This window comes from Loxodonta africana, chromosome 15, assembly GCF_030014295.1.
Source record: "Loxodonta africana isolate mLoxAfr1 chromosome 15, mLoxAfr1.hap2, whole genome shotgun sequence".
Classification (NCBI taxonomy): domain Eukaryota; kingdom Metazoa; phylum Chordata; class Mammalia; order Proboscidea; family Elephantidae; genus Loxodonta; species Loxodonta africana.
Genome location: NC_087356.1, coordinates 66,746,114 through 66,761,198, shown reverse-complemented (window position 1 = coordinate 66,761,198; position 15,085 = coordinate 66,746,114). Strand labels below are relative to the sequence as shown.

At 39.1% G+C, this 15,085-nt stretch overlaps 1 protein-coding gene across 1 annotated transcript; it reads left to right on the top strand.

The window, feature by feature from the left end:
• Positions 1-11,791: 11,791 nt before the first annotated feature.
• Positions 11,792-13,408, top strand: LOC100677322 (olfactory receptor 10N1-like). Its single transcript, XM_010601658.3, is given in 1 exon segment — positions 11,792-13,408. A coding segment is annotated over 1 exon segment (1,014 nt). The 5' UTR covers positions 11,792-12,394.
• Positions 13,409-15,085: the final 1,677 nt, after the last annotated feature.

Genomic DNA, 15,085 nt, shown 5'->3' with positions numbered 1-15,085 from the left:
TTATTGTTAAATAAACTTCTGCTGCTCATCACTTTGCATCATGCTGCTCAAAGACCTTTGCATGAGAAGCTCCATGACTCCAAATGGACCCCTGCATCTTCCTATCATTTACTTGTGGCTTTTCATCGAGGGCTCATCACTGAACCTATTGTTTGTTTTCTCTGTGTAAAATATTCTAATGTGTATAAATGCCATGTATACAACATGTTCTCTATTTTAAAGCAGACCATCCTAAACATATCTTCCAAATTTTATTATAATCTAGACAACCATTTCATGTGATATGGTAACAGAGAGATACATTTTAGGGATCTAGATCAGGATCTGCATTATGGTTCTTTTATCCAGTGAGTCAACAGGTGGGTTTGATCCTAGTCACCAGCTCTAACACCATGGGAAGCTGGTCTCAGACATTCTGAACTGGATCTTTCCTGAGCTTCCCTCTCCCTGTTCTGTCAACGGATGGCCTGAGCTGCAATCACTGGCACCAACAAGGGGGCTTTCCACTGGAAACGCACTGTAAGGAGCTAAAATAGAAAGAAAAAAGAAACCAATTGTTTGTCCAGCTGCCCCGGGGCAGATGAATCATGAGAACCCCGACTTTCACTTAGGAATCTACTGGCCAGAAAACACAAGGGCTCTTGAGAAACCAACTTTTCTGCCCAGAACAACACCACCCCTCCCTCGATGATTCTGAAGCATTTGGCTGGACTATTTCTAGGATCTCCATGCTTACCTCAACTACCATTTAAAACATTGCACCCACCCCCATCCGGAGCAATGTCCACATTGATCATCCATCTGATATCAAGGGTGTCTTATATACCTGACCTGCCCCCACAAACCAGTGCCACTAAATCAGGCTTTTCATTCCATCCCAGTTTTTATCTTGAACTGGATAGGAATTGAGTGTGGCAAAATGGTTCACAGTTTGACAGAAACTCAGAGGGCCATAGTGTGAGTGGGGAGAGGAGAAGGTGCTTAGGAACAGGGCTTCTCTATTTACTCTGACTAGGGTGAGTTCTCAGGGAACAGGCTGGGATGAGGGAGGGAGGATTTTCTAACAACACCAGGAGAGAGTTTAAAACAGGAGATCCGCAAAGGGGGTAAAACAGCTGAAGGAATTGTGTCAGGTAACCAAGGCTCTTAGGATACAGAATACTTACCAAGGAGGACTGGCAGAGGAGTTTAGAGAAACAGAGGGGTGGCTCCTACAAAGAAACAACTGTCTTAGTTCCTTATTCTAGTTTAAGGCAAAACCTCATTGAAGGAAATTTGCTATTCCGCAGCGCCTTCCCTCCCCCCACCCCCCTTTCCCAGTATAAACAATGCCGGTTCAGGGTTACTCCTGACCTTCAGGATGGCACTTCAGAAATGCGCCTAGCAACAGGTCTGCAAAGACTGGCCACAACAACTGACTAAGGTCAGAGTCAGGAATCTGAGCCAGCTAGGGGGAAGAGGAGGTGTCTCACTGTGCCAGGCAGCTGCGTCATAGATGGACCCTCAGGCATCCAGGAGTCCGGCACTGCACTGCGCCACTCAGCTGCAAGGGCTGGGAGAGAGTTGCTAGCGCAGCAGTGGCGCAGCGGGCCGCTCCATCCAGCCTGTTGCAAGGGTGGAGTGGAGAACCCAGGATCCAGCCAAGGACTCGAGGGGGCGAAAGGGGACTTAGATAGAAACAAAATAAAACGCGATTTAGTGTTGAAATTTTCAGTCTTCAAGTATTCCCAGCGGGACAGAGTTGGTCTCCTGTATTTTTGTATATAAGAGTTTAGGGGATGCAGTCTGGGGGTGAGTGAAGGGAGTGGGGGCGGGTGGGATGCTTGAAGCTGCGTTTCCACCACATAAAACTACATGAAATTAAAATGTCAACTCTCCATATCAAAGGAAGAAAAACAAAAACGAACAAACAAAAAAAGTGAAGGAAAGGAGGAAAAGGAGCCTTGAGTTTATTATGAGAAGGCTAAATCTCCCCCTCAGCCCCTACGAGATTTCCCTAAACTGTCACATCTGCAGAAACTCCTCGGGGAATACAGATTAGGACTAAATTCCCCATCCCTTGGATTTGCAGTTAAAACAAGCCCCAACAAATATGAAGCCAGAGAGCAAGGGAGTTGGAATGGGCATGTCTTAGTCCTCAAAGACAGTGGGTAGGGTCCAGCCACAGAGCGGGTGACCAGGTTACCTACCTTCTTCAGCCGTAGAGATCGCTCTGAGTCATCCACCGCAGGGAGAAATCTACTGCGCGCAAAATTTCCAGGAAGACACGCCCCTTACTAGGGACCGGTTATAAAGAAGCGACTACCCGGCCAAGGGATAGACATAAAATTCTTTAACAAATGCTCAGACTTTGTTCTGTTTGTCAATGGAAAATCCTTAAACCCTGGAACGTTTGCTTTTTTCTTTACCTTGTCTTTGCTAAGAATGGGCAAAGAGAAAGAATTTTTTTCCCCAAGTGAAAATGCAGTAACAGTAACATCAACAATGACATCAAAAGCTATATATTTCTATAATTGGCTTAATAGCCAAGGGCTTCCTGTGTGCCAGGCAGTGTTAATAAGAACTTTATAGGCATTGTATCATTGAACTCTCATCTCTAATTTGAGTCATTTGTCCCAAGGTTTTGCCCTCTCCACAGCATGAGGGGAAGGAAAGGAACCACCAGCAATGCACACACTTGTACTTTAATGAGAGAAACTCAAGTCACTGTGGGCAGTGTTCTTTCACTTGTCACTTATGGGTATTTCATCAGGATCACAAAATCAAATTTATGGGGTAACAGTGAAAGTAACTGAGAATATCTGTGTTCATTTTCCCGGTTAAAAGACAGTAGTAATGACAGAGTTTCCTATGTGGCCCCTATTTCAAAATCTACCCATTAAATCTGAGGCTTAGAGAGAGTAATGTCGCTGTTGAAAGTCTGTGTAAGGTAAAGAATATATGATGTGTTATCAAAGCCTCAGGCATCATTTTGGTCTCTCTGATATATTTCTTGTGACACATTTACTCTGAGTTTGTTCTTATCTATAAAATGGGGCTAACAACTTACATACCTTCCAGGGTTTTTGTAAGGATCCAAAGGATCTTAATGAAGGTTATATATATATATATATAACCAAACCAAACTGTTACCATCAAATCAGTTCCAACTCATAATGACCCTATAGGACAGGGTAGAACTGCCCCATAGGGTTTCCAAGCAGAACCTGGTAGATTTGAACTGCCGACATTTTGGTTAGCAGCCATAGCTTTAACCACTATGCCACCAGGGTTTTATATATATATATATATATATATATATATATATATATATATATATATATATATATAGTATTGTGCATCTGTCTCACTCATTTCTCTCTTTCTTTCTATATGTATGTATGCATGTATTTACAGAAAGAGAGAAGCATAATACAATAAGTTATATTTTACCTGGATTAGGTCCTAGGACCATGTCCTCTAAGTGTACCAAAATTTGTGCAAGGGAATGATCCTTTTCTCTGGACAAAAATCACATCTGGTACTGTTTATCCTATCTGTCAGTCTGTTGTACCGTGGTGCCTTGTGTATTGCTATGATGCTGGAACCTGTGCCACCAGTATTTCAAAGACTAGCAGGGTCACCCATGATGGACAGGTTTTAATGGAGCTTCCAGACTAAGATAGAGTAGGAAGAATGGCCCGAAGACCTACTTTCAAAAATTAGCCAAGGAAAACCTTATGGATCACCACAGAACATACTCCAATATAGTGCTGGAAAATGACTCCCTAGATTGGAAGGCACTCAAAATACACAGTGACCAAAACAATGGACTCGAGCATACTAACAATTATGAAGATGGAGCGGGACCGGGCAATGTTTTGTTCTGTTGTATAATGGGTTTCCATAAGCTGGAGTCAACTTGACAGACAACTGTCAATGACATTATTTCTCCTGATTGTACCATTCTATTAACTCAAGAATCTGGGCAATGACAGCAAGAAGCTGGAAAAGTGGGCCAAGTTCATCATCTGATCCAGGCTGGGCTGAGGAACTTAGAAGTCTGCCACAGATCAGATATGGCAGCGTGGTTGGAAGCAATGGAATCAGGAAACACACATGTGATACTGGTTATTGGAAGAATGACTATGTGAAAAGTCCCTGAGCCTGATACTACGTACAGAATTAAACAGATCTTCATAGCTGTTGGAAACCCTGGTGGTGTAGTGGTTAAGTGCTACTGCTGCTAACCAAGAGGTCAGCAGTTCGAATCCGCCAGGTGCTCCTTGGAAACTCTGTGGGGCAGTTCTACTCTTACCTATAGGGTCACTATGAGTTGGAATTGACTCGACAGTAGCAGCTTTGGTTTTTGGTTTATAGCTATTAAAAATATGAATATAATTTGCTTATGTGGTTATTTATATTTTGTTTAAGCACAATGAATAATTTCACTTTCATAGAAAATATTTAATGAACTCGATCAAGCTTTTAAAAGAGAAACATAATTCATGTTTTCATTCACAAATATTTATTGAGCTTCTACTACATGCAAGGCATTGTTCTAGACATCAGGTTATGACAACAAACAAGACAGACAAAAATCCTGACCCACATGGATCTTACATTCTAAAGGGATGAAATAGTCAATAAACAAATAAGCAAGAAACTATTTGGTAGTGAATGTGCTTAAGGAAAACAAATTATGTTGTATAATAAAGAGTGAATGAGGCTCTTTTGATTAGTTGTCTCCTGTCTGTCCTTGTGACTTAGTTTTGCTAGGTGTCCCTTCAATATCCATTCTCACTTTCTTTTTCATAGTAATACAACCTCACATTTATCCAGGCCTCCTTAGAAGCAAGAATGCTAAGACTTCATCATGCTTACTTTGGACACATTATCAGGAAAGACCAATCGTTAGAAAAGGACATCATGTTTGGTAAAGTAGAAGGTCAGTGAAAACCTCATTGAGGTGGACTGAAACAAGAGCCACAACAATGGACTCGAACATACCAATGATCGTGAAAATGGCACAAGAGTAGGCAACATTTCAGTTTGTTAACAGACCTGACTCAACAGCAACTAATAATGACGACATAACCATTCAGGGTAAAGACATTCCCCATACTTCCCCAAAGTTAGATGTGGATTTATAACTAAGTTCTAGCCAATAGGATACAAGAAATGATGTGTGCACACCATGATCATATCCTTTCAAAGAAGGGGTATAGTCTCCTTCTCTTTCTCCTGTTGCTGCTCACTGGTGGGAATGCAGATATATTTTGAGTCATCTTGGACCATGAGGACTAGGTAATAACACATATGAATGGAAAAACAACCAAACAGAAACATTGGAAGTCCCTGATTCATTCACAGAGCAGAACAGCTTTATCAGCTTAGAGTTTTACAGGAAAGAGTCATGAACTTCTCTATAGTTTATAAGTTATTTAGACTCTGTGCCCCAAACCACTATTCTAATTAATAGACTTGATTATGATCAATGAAAAGAGTAAACATTTGAATATGAAAATCGTATTTGCATAAAATGGAAAGAGAGCTCTATGCTTAAGGGAAAAATATCAATCATTGCAGCCCTCACCAATGGAACACGCGTCCTAAATTGTGCTGGTATAAGTTGATCATAGCTTGCTGCATATTTTTATCCAGTTTTTCTGAGAGTCATTCCCATATCTGAATCAATAGCTGTTTGTGCAACCATGTAGAGTGCTCAGCACTGGTACAGGCTTTCAATAAGTTGTTTTGCTCGTCCTTTCATTTGCTGTTGCTCTCTTTCTTCTGTTAGCATTGAATTTCTTTTCAAACTCCCACTCTATTTGTTCTCTTCTCTGATGTTTTATTAACAATTCATTTAAGACCTATTATTGTTCTTATCAAGGAGCCCTGATGGCTCAGTGGTTAAAGTGTTCATCTGCTAACTGAAAGGTTGTAGGTTCAAACCCAGCAGCTGCTCCACAGGCAGAAGATGTGGTAGTCTGCTTCCATAAAGATTACATTCTTGGGAAACTGTCCTATAGGGTCGCTGTGAGTTGGAATCAATTCAACAGCAACAGGTTTATCATAATGTGTTTAAGCCATTTATGTGAGAATAAATGGTATGTTGTGAGAATTACACAGAATAAGGTTTTTTAAGGCATCTGTCACATGTAGGTTTGTCTGGCCTAATTCTGAGAATCCAGAAAACCATGTGCGACTTGGACATGTTATCAGGAGGTATCAGTCCCTGGAGAAAGACATCATGCTTAGTAAAGGGAGGGTCATCGAAAAAGAGGAAGTCCCTCGACAAGGTGGATTGACACAGCGGCTGCAACGATGGGCTCAAGCATAATGAGTGTGGGATGGCGCAGGAGTGGGCAGTGTTTCGTTCTGTTGTACATAGGGTCACTATGAGTCAGAACAAACTCAATGGCACCTAACAGCAACATAGAACAGTCTATTATAAAAGGAGTCCGGGTGGCACAAATTGTTATGCACTCAGCTACTAACTGGAAGGTTGGTGGTTTGAACACACTCATTGTCTCCACAGGAGAAATGCCTGGCAATCTGCTCCTGTAAAGATTACAGCCAAGAAAACCCCATGGGCAGCTATATTCTGTCACATGGGGTCTCTATGAACTGGACTGACTCAGTGGAACCCAATAACAAAGCAATTATTATAACGGATTGAAATTTCTTATATTTTTTCTAAATCTAGAAATGTTAATTATTTTTGGTAATCATTATCAGTTTCTCTGTAATTATAAGCAGTAAAAACAAACAAAACTAAACCAACCAACCATACATTCAACCAAACAAACCAAAAAAACTCATCTTAAAATTGGAAAAGGAAGAAAGGAAAAGAAAGAGGGAAAGATTACACCAATTAAATTAAGGAGATTAGGAATATAAATTCCACCCAACCTCAAGAAATAAGAAAAATCAAAGAAGCACATAGTATATGCCATGAAGTTCATAAGCATTATCTCATTTAGTCCTCACACACAACCACCCTATGAGACAGTACCATTAATACTCCACTTTACAAATTAAAGCTCAGAAAGGATCATCAATCTGCTCGAGTACATAAACCTAATGAAAAATATACTAGTTCTTCACATCCAGAATCTTCTGGCTCCAAGGTAGGTACTCTTTATTATGCTGTAATTTCTTCCACAACCATACAGTTAAGAGAATAGGGGATATTTGAAAAAATGAAAGATTAGCAGACCAAGTCCCTGAGGCCTTTAGAGAACAAAAGGAGAGAGAGAATGTTTGCCCAAAACAGAAATGTGGGGTGGCCAGGAAAGAGTCACAAACTCTTTAATTCACAATTCTTTAAAGATTAACTTGACTGTTATGTTCTATTTCTAACCCTTAAATTCCTTCAACATCTGACACTTAATTGGTCCCTATGCTCAGAGGGCTCCTGCTCTTTGAGTCTCAGGATACTTCATGGGTGGGGCTCCAGAGGGACTATGACCAAACCCATCCATTTAAATGGAAATATTTTCACTTCTTCTAACTCTGAGGAAATCACCCCAGGTGACAGGGCTGCCATCAGCTGTGTAGCATCCTCTTTCTATGCGATTCTGGATGAGAAAGAAAATCATTTGGGGTCCTTGGTTGGAGAACCTAAACCTAATCCCATGGCAACTAAGGAAGAGAGATGTTTAGTGTGGAGAGTCCCACAGCTCTGAAAAAGAAACTGAAAAAAGAAAAAAAAAAGAGGAGTGAAAACTCAACATATATTTTCTTTACCTAAGTCATTAAAACCCTTTGACCACCTAAGTGCTCACAGTTTATTCCCATCTTTCTTAATTTTTACTTTTTACCCTCACTTTAGAGACCTGAGGAGCAAGGACTGTTGGAAAACATCACAATTAAGGGCTTCCTTCTTATGTATGTAATGACCAGAGTTTTTTCCTGAATTCAATCTGTAAAGCAGCATGCAGGAATTTGTTCATTGATTTATTTTTGGTTTATTTATCTTTAGTTTAGCATCTATTATGTACCAAGCACCACACAATTGCTTAGGATTCTAAAGTTATTTGGATATATTCTCTGATGTGAAGAAAATAATAATCTATGTAAGGAAAAGATATATAAAAGACACTCTATTGGTTCTCTTCCTGTTTCTCCAAAGAATACCTATATTGCTTCTTAAATGGCTCCCTTTCTTGTGCCTAAAATGTAGTATTTCTCAAGGTTTGGCCTTGAGTCCTATTTTGGCCTCGCTTTATCTACTCTCTTCTAGGGATCTCTTTTGGGCTTAATACATCAACTATTATCTCCATACAGGTAACTTCCCAAATTCTTTACACAGGATCTCTATAGCAACTGTCATAATAATGCAACATTATGTAGCATCTTATTAGATAACAAAATCTCTCATGAACATTATCATATTTAACATTCACAGTGATTTTGTGAAGTAAATGTTATCTTAGTTAATTAACCACAAACATGCATTGGGTACCCACTGTATACCAAGCGTAATGATAAGAACATCTCACACTTTGAAGGAGTGTAATTATTGTGATGGACACCAAAATACAGGTTTGTGGAACACAAATGAAGAACATATAACTAAAGACACTCTTCAGCAATTTGCCAGGACTTTTCTTCATGTACTCTTGTCCTGTTTTAGTTATTAACAATGTCCATGATCACTCTCAAAAGTGTCCTAGCTGGAATGATAAATTTTGCATGATTAGGATGGAGGCTGCTGATGCAGGGAATGTGTTCTGTTTCTGCACAGATAAGCCGCTGAGATTCAGAAGGTACTTGCTCAGAATCACATTTTCAAAAATTAGAACTTGACTTTGGGTCTTTAGACTGCTAATCCAAGTTGTTTCTCGTATGCTGTGATTGGCTTTTTCCTAGGCAAATGTTTGAAATTGAGTTGAATCTTTTAGGAAAGTTGTATCTATTCCTATTCTGGGGGCAACACTAAATTGCTACTTTAATTCCCCTTCTCAGCTCCAGGTACTTTTTTGATGCCTACAAACCTGTCTGGTTTTAGCTCTGGAATGGTGAGGAGCTTGGATGTTTAAGACTGTATTTATATGCATACATACATACATATATATTGAGGTTACAAGAACAAAAATTAAAAAGAAAAAAAATCCTAACCAAAAAATTGCTATCTGAAATGATATTATTTTTATGAGATAATTCTCACAGTTTCTATTTTCAGTTTTAATCTTGAAGAAAATAATATTTATACTCCTTTGCGATGAACAGAAATGTGACAAGTTTCACCTAGTTTAACACTGATGTCATGTATTAGCACAATTCATATCTTCCTGTGTTTTGAAAAGGTGGGAAGGGTGTATGCATGGTGGGGGAATGGGGCAGGCACTTATGCCATGGCTAGCAATATTCTCCGCTATGTGATTTAGTTTTGTACTTCAGTATAATTGAGGGGAAACCTGCATAGGTATCCAGGGGTGGGTCCCAGACACTTCCCCCAAATTGTGAATTATTTAGGATTCCCTGGCGGCGTAGCAGTTAAGTGCTACAGCTGCTAACCAAGAGGTCGGCAGTTTGAATCTGCCAGGAGCTCCTTGGAAACTCTATGGGGCAGATCTACTCTGTTCTATAGGGTCTCTATGAGTCGGAATAGACTCGAAGGCAGTGGGTTTGGTTTTGGTTTTTTTATGTCCATGCCAATATTGTCAATATATTGCAAGAGTGTCTTTACTCTTGCCTAAATTACAGGAGTAAATAGCAGTTAATAAGCACGTTCTATATATCAGGCACCACGTTAGTTTCTACATACTGCCTCATCCCCTGTAATCCATCAAATGACTCAGAGGGCAATGCCATCTCTATTTTATAGATAAGTTAACTGAAGCACAGCAAGGCAAAGTGACTCAGCCAGTCACAAAATTAGTAAGTAAAAGAGCCTGGGTTCAAAACTGAATCTGTCCAGCTCAAAAATCTTCCCTTTTCTTATCACCATTTACTCATTACCTTATTCCCTTCTTCAGACAGCAATAAAATTCTGTCTTTTCCAGATTTGCATTGCAGCAGTATCTTCCCATCATTTGATTTTGGTTTTCAACATCTTACTTTTGTTTTTCCATGAATTTACATTTTCATTGTTTGAAACTTTCATAGCTTACATTAATATTTTCTATTTATTTACATTTTTGTAGTTTCAAAGTCACATATTAAATTCTACTTTTTTCTCTGCATTATAATTAAAAGTCTTCACCTGGAAATATGTCAAAATACCTTCTCAGCAATCATTCTTTTAGTCCTCTCTGATCATTGAACCTAGATCAGAAATGCATGGGATACTTGCATTAAAACACCGCTCATCCAGTGTACAGGGGCTGCCCAGTGACCATAAACTCTTTCACCAATAACTTCAGCAGTGGTATAAACTGGCTCCAGAGACTTCAGGTTTAGATGGTCCCCACTAAAAGCAGAAAAAGGTAATTTGAAAAAAAGTAAAAAAAAAAATAATAATAATTGGCTTTACTCCAGGAAGAAACCCTAGAGGACTCAAAGACTTAAAAGACCCAATAAACAGAATTTTCATAGACTTAGTACTGCAAAAACAATAATTGCAAAGGAAATGAGCTGTGTTAAGGTAGTGTGATAACTCTCTTTAGGTCTAATTTCACGTGAACTAAGATGCACTATCTAAATCTAGTACCTCTGGTTGTGTAAACAAGTTTTGCCTTATGTCAAGTGTTTTGCCACTAATTCCTTTTCTCTCCTTTTCTTTTTGACACAGAACTTTCCACTAATCATGACTTTCTCATTACCCTTCTTCTCAGGGAAAGCCAGTCTTTTTTGCTAATCCTCTAACCCCAGCTCCCATTTACTTTTTTCCCCAGCAAGAGGCAATTAGCAGTATGAATAATTATGGAGATATCCAAGGCTCATCCTACCTTGCCTCAGTCAGGAATTAGGTATTCTACATTTCAATGAATATCTAAATTTTGCTCACTAGCATGCAATCTGGAGCCAAAAGCAGGCTTACTATAATCATTGCTTTCCAGGGTTAATCAAACAGCTTAAAACAGTCTAAGGACAAAAGGAATAATTTCCGGGCATTCAAAAATTCCATTCTATTAAGCCTATTTATGAGTGTTACCATTTCCAAAATCCCAAATATATAGTGGTGAACAATAGCCATGTTTTCTTCATGGAATTTACAGACTAAGTCTATTTATAAGTTAATTCATTCAACAAATATTTAAATGCCAACATTCACAGGTACTGGAATAAGTGCTGCAGATTCAGTGACAAATTACACAGTCTTTGGTCTCAGGGACCTTAAAGGCTAATGGAACCTGAAATCAAATCCACCAGAATTTTCTGTGTGTATCTGGATAGAATTAGCCTACCTTACCACCTCCATGCTTTTTTCATAGATGAAATTTTCAATCAGTAACACAGTGAATTATAAAAGAGGATTAGAAAAATTCACCAGGAATTGCAATTAGAAGGCAGAGCAATTATAAGTAGATGATTTTCATATACTTTGAATCTCAAAAAAAAAAAAAAAAAACGCATAAAAATAAAAACTTAAAGTGAAAACATCATCTCTTATAGATGGAAAATTCACTAGATCCCTTAAACTAGAGCTGATCACAGCACGCCCCTGTGGCAGATTCACAGTCTTAGAATATTCAGTGACCTATTTTTTTTCCCTTTAAAATAAAGCAAAAGCAGACGAAAAACAGAAAGACAAAGTGGCAGGATATAATTATTTTTGTTTTACTGCACTAAGGATTGGAAAATTCCAGAGGTTAGCAAGAATTAAATATCTTATCTCTGCATCTTTATATATGAAGGTGACTTCACTAAAACCTACAATCTACATACTACTACTTAACTGCAGACTTTTAATAATTAAAACCCCACAATAGTAATCAAATTTGACATTGTTAGTTTCTCTTCAGTCAAACGAACATCATCAAATAAGAAATACTCCATCTAAGAATATATCCACTTCAAATAATATCAGCACAACAGCATAAGTCCTCATGCTCATCACACTATCTGGTCAACCATTTTTTCCATCAGAGGTGTGGGTACCCAAAATGCCCTTTGATGAATCTTTAGAGTATCTGACCCCATCCTTGAGTAACTGTAGGAATGCTCTGAAAAGGAAGTAGAAGAATCAGGCTGTTTCATGTTAGTCTGTTTTAGGCTGTTCATTATTGTCATTAATTAAATCTTATGCTCTCGTTTATTATCAATATCTTGTTCTCTTAGTCCATCTAGTATTTTTTCATGTGGTAATGTTTTATCTTGTTTTGTATCTAGTAAAGTTTCCTGAAGGAATATGATATCTCAAGGTATGAAGATTAGCTTTACTAGCCCTTAAGTGTCTTTGGCAGAATGTCTAATTCTTAATTTCAGAATCATCTTTATGTTTAAAAAAGATTGGTAAGAATGAATGTATTGGTGTTGTGTCCATCACAATCCACACTCATGTTTTCACATTGGTTGTCTCTACCCAGACCATTCTCCCAAGGACATGAGAAATCACACAGAGCTGAGTGAGTTCATTCTGCTGGGAATACCTCAGACCAAGGGACTGGAGGCTGTGCTCTTTGTCATCTTCTTGTTCATCTACCTCTTCACTTTGCTTGGCAATTTACTCATCCTGATGGCCATTGTTTCTTCCTCTACTCTTCACACCCCCATGTATTTCTTCTTGGGATTCCTATCTATTTTTGACATATTTTTCCCTTCTGTAACTTGTCCCAAGATGCTTTTCTATCTCTATGGTCAGAGCCAAGCCATCTCTTATAAGGGGTATGTTGCACAGCTCTTCTTTTATCACTTCCTGGGTTGTATGGAAGGCTGCCTCTACTCTGTGATGGCATACGATCGCTTTGTGGACATCTGTCACCCACTGAGGTATATGCTTATCATGAAACCTAGGGTCTGTGTGGGTTTGGCCATGGGGTCCTGGTTGGTGGGTTGTTTTGATGCCACCATACTGACCTTCTTCACTTTTCATTTAACCTACTGTGGTGCCAATCAGGTGGACTACTTCTTCTGTGACATTCCTGCTGTCTTACCCCTGGCTTGTGTTGATAGCTCCCTGGCCCAGAGGGTGGGTTTCACTAATGTTGGCCTTCTGGCTCTAACGCTTTTCCTCAGTATTTGTGTCTCCTACACTCGCATTGGCATTGCCATCCTGAGGATCTGTTTAGCGGAAGGGAGGTAGAAAGCTTTCTCCACCTGCAGTGCCCACCTCACTGCAATACTCTGTGCCTATGGACCTGTAATCATCATCTATCTGCAGCCCACACCCAAACCCTTGCTTGGTGCTATGGTGCAAATATTAAACAATCTTGTGTCACCCATGCTGAACTCATTTATCTATTCCTTAAGGAACAAGGAAGTGAAAAGGTCCCTGAAAAGGGTGTTTCATAATGTAGCATTTACTGTCCTGGAATAAATTAAGGGTTTAGCAATGGATTTCAGAAGCATATTGTCTCTCCAGATTAAAAAAAAAAAAAGTCACCTAGTCAATTTTGACTCATAGTGACCTTATAGGACAGAGTAGAACTGCCCCATAGGGTTTCCAAGCAGTGGCTGGTAGATTCAAACTGCCGATTTTTTTGTTAGCTGCCTGAGCTTTTAACCAATGTGCCACTAGGGATCATCTTTCTATTTTTTCCCCTTTAAATAAATAAGTGAAAAATGGAGATGCTTTCCCTGAAAGTATTATACTCTGTTTGCCTAGTAAGATTTTGTTTGTGTGTCTCAGTAACCCTTGTTACCCCAGAAAGAGCTCTGTATCTAACATTATTCTCAGTGTCTTTCTTACTCCTGAGTAAGGAATCCAAGGGTCATAGGAAGCAGCGAGAGACAGATTTCTTTTCCCTGTAATCAGCATCTAATTTTGACTGATTGGAGATAGTAGGGATCCATAGCAGTCCAAGAAGTACCCTTCAATAGTTCCTCACTGTGCCAAATCACCCTTCATTCCATTCTTTAATTTCTTTTTTTTTTTTGCTCCGCTAGAAATACAATTGTTCCCTTTTACTGCCTGTAAAAAATTTATTTCCTTTATGTTGCCAAGGATTGTATTAACTAATACTTAAAAAAAAAAAAACCTGTTGCCATTGAGTTGATTCTGACTCATAGTGACCTCCATAGTTCCCAAGGAACAGCTGGTGGATTTGAACTGTTGACGTTTCGGTTAGCAGCCGAGCTCTTAACCACTGTGCCACCAGAGCTCCTTAACTAGTATAATTTACCATTAACCAACACTACCCACAAGGTAGTGTTTCCATTTTGAAGAAGAGAACTTTGAGGATTAGAGACTTTAAATAATGGGCCCAAGGTCACATATTATGCAACAATGCAGGCCTTAAATTCAGCTCCAGCTCACTCCAAAGCTCCTTTTCTTAATCCCTCTACCACACAGCTGCATTAAATGTCCCAGGAATCATTACCTCTCTCCAGAGCCTAGCACAGTTCATGATGCACAGAAAATATTCAATAAATAACTGGTGAAAAACACAGGTCACGTTCACACAGTTCCTTTGCTATCATCTCCATTATTCTGTTACACTACCCATTGTGTAGATGGCGCACCGCAAAACATTTCCTGCCCTATGTAACACATGTGGTTACGATAAAGCCAGACCTGCATCCATAGCCTTTTTACTACTAACTGCCATGGCGTTGTTACTGAGCCATGTTGCCAAGATCCCAAATTACTCCTAAGTGTGAAAGGAACAGAAAAGTTTGCCCTTCAAGTGTTGCCTGAAGAGATGTCTAATTATGGGGTTCAGTTAGCAGACTCCCTTTCTTCTTCCACTAAGTTACATTTTCCAACTTGACTCTAACAATGCTGGAGTTGATAACTATTTCTCAGTTTTCTCAGAATCCAAGAAGGGAGAAGGGTTCTTATTTACCAGGGGTCCCACAGATACAATAGTCCTTAGTTTTTTTTTATGGCATTTTAGTCATTTGTCATTTATGTATTCCATTTCCCACAGTTTCTATCCTATTTGAAACCATGAAAGCAAAGCAGAAAAGTGAAAATATCAAGTAAAATAAATTGCTATGCTTACAAAAGACAGGTGAAAGGACAAAATGTAGCACACTCAAGCAGAGACAAGTA